Below are 6,000 nucleotides of genomic sequence, written 5' to 3'. Positions count from 1 at the left end.
TTTTTACTTTTCCCTTCCTTCTTTTTTCCACTCCTCTAAACCAGTTTCTCTAGAAGTGTATTTTTAAAAACTTTTTTAAATACTGTAAAGAAATGTGATTTTAAAAAACATTTAAAATGATGTGTTTAGTTTGGAGGCCCAATTTATATTGAAATATAACCCTGTATTATATGTCAAAAATAGATAAAGCATGCATGATGACTTTATGTTATTTGAATTCTCATGGGTTGGTTGGTTGGTTGGTTGATTTATTTTTTCAGACAATTCTTACTGTGCAGTCCATGCTAGTCTTCAACTCCATATGTAGCTCCATATGTTTCCTGGTCTCAAACTCAAGATACTCCTGCCTCAGCCTCCTAGATATTGGGATTATAAGTGTGCACCACCATATGTCTCTGCTCATGTTATTTTGTTTGTTTTTTGTTTTTGAGACAGGGCCTCACTATGTAGCCCAGGCTGGCCTCAAACTCTCAGTGATCCTTCTGCCTCAGCCTCCCAAGTGCTGGGCTTGCAGGCGTGCACCACCACACCCAGCTGCTTCTCATGGTTTCTGTCCCTTTTCATTGAGTTTGAGGCCAGCCTGGGCTACATAGTGAGTTCAAGGCCACTCTGAACAGCATAGCAAGACCATGTCTCAAAACAAAACAAAACAAAACAAAACAACCAACAAACTAGAATGACTGCAGTATTTTGACCTTATAAAAACAACTGTTTTTGCTCTTAACATTCATATTTTATTTTAAAACAATGTATAGAAAAAGTCTTAGTCTACTGTTTGCAAATACTTCATAAGCATTGCAGTTGTGCAGATTCTTAGGTCCCGGTAAAAGCTAAAGTGAATATAATTAACTACATTTCCTCTTGAATGTTGATATTAACAAGTTAGACAGGGCTCACTTGGCAGCACATATGCTAAAGTTGGAACAATACAGAGATTAGCATGGCCCTTGCCCAAGGATGACACGCAAATTCATGAAGTGTTCCATTAAAAAAAAACTAGAGACAATTTAATGTTCCAAGTAAGAATTCTGGTCAGGTGAGTATGGTTTCTAGACAAGCAGCTTGAGGCAAATTTATAGAATTATTAGCAATTTTATGTTGTATTTCAACATGTATCTTTTATGCTTTTTATCTAGTTAATATGTAATATTAAGTGTATAATGCGTATGCTTTTGATAATATTTAATATATCTTTTTGTATACGTGTATGGTTCTGGGGATTGTACTCAGGGCCTTCACACTGAGCTACATTCCCAGCCTGTTTTTAGTTTTTATTTTGAGACGGTCTCACTAAATTGCCTGGTCTGGGCTCCAACTTGTAATCCTCCTGCCCCAGCCTCCCAAAGTGCTGCAATACAGGCATGCACCATCACTCCTGGCATACTTTTTCACTTGTCTTCTTTATTTTTTAGGAGAATGTGGATTATCTGATTCAGGAGCTTCGAAGACCCAAATACAGTATATATTTTATTTGTAAGTATGTTGGTTTATTGTTTCAATCATGTACTTAGATTCCAGCTCTATGTTCCCTTGTACACTTCCTATCATCAAGTTCACTGAATCCATCACTATAAAAAGTTCTTTTTAATTATTAAAAATGTAGTGACCATCATTCATTTTCAGAGCGCTAAATACGATTTTCATTCATCTTGATTTGCTTAAGCAATTTTTAAATTTTTTTTTGTTTCGTTTTTTGTTTTTGTTTGTTTTTCTTCCGGTATCAGGAATCGAACTCACGACCTTGCGCTTGCCAGGCAGGTGTTGTGCCGCTGAGCTAAATCCCCAGCCCTGCAATTTTTAAATTTTACTTTGCCTTTCAACATGCTTTAGAAGTTGAAAGTTTTTAAGTAGCCAATTTTCAAATCCCACCTCTCCTAAAAAGACATACCTACTCCTGTTTTTCATTTATGAATGGAGGCATAGAAGCTGACTTATTTGTTTTAGGGGAGGATACACTTGAGTTTGTTGGAAAGGTAGAGGTTTGCTTTCCATAGAAGACATCCCAGGTGGGTGGGGTGGCACACACCTGTAATCCCAGCACTTGGGAGGCTGAGGCAGGAGGACTGCCATAAATTCGAGGCCGGCCTGGACTACAAAGTGAAACCCTGTCTCAAAAACAAATGAAAAAAGAAGGAGGAAAAGAAAGCATCCTACTTTGCCACTTTATGTAATTGATGAAATTTCAAATATTAGGTAGGAATCTCTCATGTACACAATTATTTTGGGTGGGTGGTGCACAGGGGAAGTCAAAACTAGCTTTATGGTTACTGTACAGTTTGTGTGGATTTCTCTGCCCTAATACATTCTGCTATGGAAGTTACATCTCTTCTCCTCTAGATGTCATCATTGATCTTTGCAGGGTTCATATAGTCTAGGTAATGTTTTAATTTGATAGTAAGTAGGGCATCTGAGAAATTTTAAAGCTTAAAGAGTTTAGAGTCTTAGGGTTTAGACTGTATGACATACATATTTTCTTCTCTGTATACTACTATTTAATAATAAAGATACCCAAAATTAACCTATGTAATAAGATTTCATATTTTGTCAAGAGTTGTCGCATACTTTATTTCATTTGGCCCTTTAGACACTCCAGGAGGTAAAAATGGGCTTTTTGTCTCTTAGTCTAGTTTTTCTCGTTTGTTTGGTTGTTTGGTTGTTTGGTTGTTTGGTTAGGGCTAACAGACACAGGTTTTCCTTTTTAATTATGCTCTACATTTTGAAGTAATTACAGATTTACATGTGCTATGGTTTTAGCATGGTTTGTCCTCTTCAAAACTCGTATTGCATTTCAATCTCTATCATGAAATATTAAGAGGTGGAGCCAAATGGAATCTTTAAGAGGTAATGAGTCCATTCAGTAATTAGTGGGTCACTGTGTTGAGAGCAAATCTGCTGGGAAAGCCACTTTGGCTAGGTCTCCCTGTCCTACCAATGATGCTCTGCTCAGGACTCTGCCGTCGTGGGATTTGGTCCCTAAACTGTTTTCTAAAATAAACCTCTTTTCTTTATAACTTTTCCAAGCTGCAGTATTATTAGCAACAGAAAGACTAATAAGACATGTAGTTGTAAAAAATAACAGAGAACCCATATAATTTCCATGCAGTTTTCCCTAATACCGCATCTTCTGTGACAACTGCAGGATCACAACCAGAATGTTAATGTTGCTACAGTCAGGCTGCAGAACATCTCCATAAGGACCGCTTATACTGCCCTTGCACTGGCCACGTCCCCTTCTTTACTACCTTAGCCGTCACTGACCCTGGCAATCATTGATCTGCTTCTCCATTCTATAATTTTGTCACTTCAAGAATATTCTGTGAATGGACTCATACAACATGTAGCCTTTGGGGTTGGCTTTTTTCATTCAGCATAATTCACTGGAGAGTCATCCAAGTTGTGTCAGTAGTGCATTTCTTTTTATTACTGAGAAGTATTCTATGTTGGTTGTATTGTATGTTTGTTTATTCACCATTGAAGGCCATCTGAGTTATTCCCAATTTTTTATATTGTTTTTTGTTTTTGATGCTGGGGATTTAATGCAGAGCCTTGTTCATACCAGTCAAGTGCTCTACCACTAAGTTTTACCCCATTGTTTGCAGTTTTAACTATAAATAAAGCTTCTGTAAACATCTCTGTGGAGATTTTTATGTAAACATAGTCTTCATTTCTTTTGGATAAATAATGTCCAGTAGTGCAACTGCTGCGTCTTATGGTAGTTGCATATTTCAGAAACTTTCAAATGTTTTCCAGAATGACTATGCCATTTTATATGACTATGCCATTTTTCTACTAGCAATGCATGGGTGATCTGGTTTCTTTGCATCCTCACAAACATTGGTGCTATCTCTATTTTTTAATTTTAGATATTCTAATAAGTGTATAGTCATTCTAGTTTGTTGGTGGTTTGGTTTTGTTTTGTTTGCGACATGGTCTCGCTATGTTGTTCAGCATGGCCTTGAACTCATTATGTAGCCCAGGCTGGCCTCAAACTCATGGAAATCCTCCTGCCTTAGTTTCCCAAGTACAGGGAGTAGAGGCATGCACCACTATACCCAGCTCATTCCAGTATTTTTTAGGCTGATTACAAGCTAGGTCCTTAATTTCATGTAAATATATATGTGCAAATATATTAAATATCTATTTACATTTGGCAGTACAGGGAATATTAGGTGGACATATGATAGAATCACTCTTTTGCTGAGTCTCTTTACTAAAAATTAAGTAGGGTAATGTGGCAAAAGATTCCCTCTTTCCACTAAAGTGAATTCTTTTATCCAGTGGTTGAGGTTAATAAAGAATAATAAATCTAGCATTTATTCTTCTGGTTCTAAAGGTTGACTTGGGCTATAACTGTGAAGCAGAAGAAAAAAATTGTATTAGTTAATATTACTAAAGCCCATGAAATACAGGCTGTTGAAATATCTAGGGTGGGCAGTCAATTTCAGAATTTTATTTGATTGAAGTAAACTAAAATAAATTTTAATGTGGTAATTTTATTCATTAACAGTTTTCAGTACAATTTATGTTAAACTGTCTCATTGATCTCATTTTTTATAATTTTATTTTTGTATTTGTTTAGGTCTACTGAATCTCTTGTATTATAGGCTCCTCCTTTTATTAGAAAAACTTTGTTTTTCTTTGTCTTTTTGAGAGAAGGTTTCACTGTGCAGTTCAGGCTGGCCTTGAGCTCACTTTGTAGCCCAGGCTGGTCTCAAACTTGCAAAAATCCTCCTGCCTCATCCTCCTGAGTGCTGGCATTACAGGTGTGTGCCACCACATCCAGCTAAAAAAATTTTTATTATGGAAATTTCCAAACATATAGAAAAGTAGAATAGTAATAAACCCCCATGTACCCATCACCCAGTTTCAATTATCATATCCTCCCTGATCTTATTTAGCTATGCTATCTCCTTCTTTGAAGCAAATCTAAGACATTATATAGGCCGGGGATGTAACTCAGTGCTTGCCTAGCAAGCACCAGGCCCTGAGTTTGATTCCTGGTACAAAAAGAAAAGATATTATATAATTTCCTCCACAAATACTTCAGTAAGTATCTCTAAAAGATACAGACTCACCTAAAAAAAAAAAGCACAATAGCATTATTATATTCAAATAAAATTAAAAATCAGGCCTGAGGATGCAGCTCTGTGGTAGAACACTAGCCTGGCCACGAAGTCCTAGGTTTGATTCCCAGCACTGCAAAAATGAAATAAGGAGAGGGAGGAGAAAAAGAGGAGAACAGAAATCCTTACTATTTTCAAATAATTAGTGTTCAAGTTTCAAATAATCTCATTCTTTTTTCATTGCTTGTTTGATTCAAGATCAAAATAAAGTCTACACATTACTATTAGCCAGTATGTTGATTTCCTTCAGTCTTCTGTAGGTCCCCCCTTTCATGCAATTCATTTATTGAAGAATCTGTTAAATTTTCCATGCCCTAGATCTAACCAATTACATTCCCATTGGGGTGGTTTTACATGTTCCTTGCAGTTTAAAATGTTCCTCTATCCTTGAACCTATAAATTCACAAGTGGATATAGAATTTTATTTAGATTCAGTTTCAATTTATGTGTGGCAAGAATACTTACTAGGTGATGAGTGGCTGCACTGGTTGTTGCTTCTTATGGTATTAGCAGATGTTGATGCTCAGTTGCTCAATGTATAGGTCCATCTGCTGATTCATTATGTATTGGGAAAATGATGATATTCCGTCATTAACATTTCTTTTTAAAAAAATGGAATATTTTTATAAAGACAAAATTTCCTCATCTCCTATTTGGTACAATTTATGTATAACAGTCTAGAAACTTACTTCTTTCCCTTTTTTTTTGATGTTTTCATTTCAATAACTTGGTTCCCTAGCATCTTCCAAAACCTCTAATGGTAGTTCTTTTTTTTTTAAGTATTATTGTGAATTTATGGGTGTTGACATATTTGTGCCATTCATTCCAATTTGAAGGTATGTGACTTTGACATATACCACAATATATACCAGACTTA

General features: G+C 36.0%; 1 protein-coding gene across 1 annotated transcript in view; it reads left to right on the top strand.

Moving 5' to 3' along the window:
* The window catches only part of Vps45 (vacuolar protein sorting 45 homolog (S. cerevisiae)), a 65,055-nt gene that overhangs the window by 4,113 nt on the left and 54,942 nt on the right, over positions 1–6,000 (top strand). Inside the window, exon 3 of the mRNA XM_005378700.2 lies at positions 1,413–1,473. Within this exon, the coding sequence (XP_005378757.1) occupies positions 1,413–1,473 (61 nt within the window). The remainder of the gene's footprint in view (positions 1–1,412; positions 1,474–6,000) is intronic.

The sequence above is a fragment of the Chinchilla lanigera genome, unplaced genomic scaffold (assembly GCF_000276665.1).
Source record: "Chinchilla lanigera isolate Chin_1 unplaced genomic scaffold, ChiLan1.0 scaffold00012, whole genome shotgun sequence".
Classification (NCBI taxonomy): Eukaryota; Metazoa; Chordata; class Mammalia; order Rodentia; family Chinchillidae; genus Chinchilla; species Chinchilla lanigera.
This window is presented reverse-complemented; position numbering and strand designations above follow the sequence as displayed.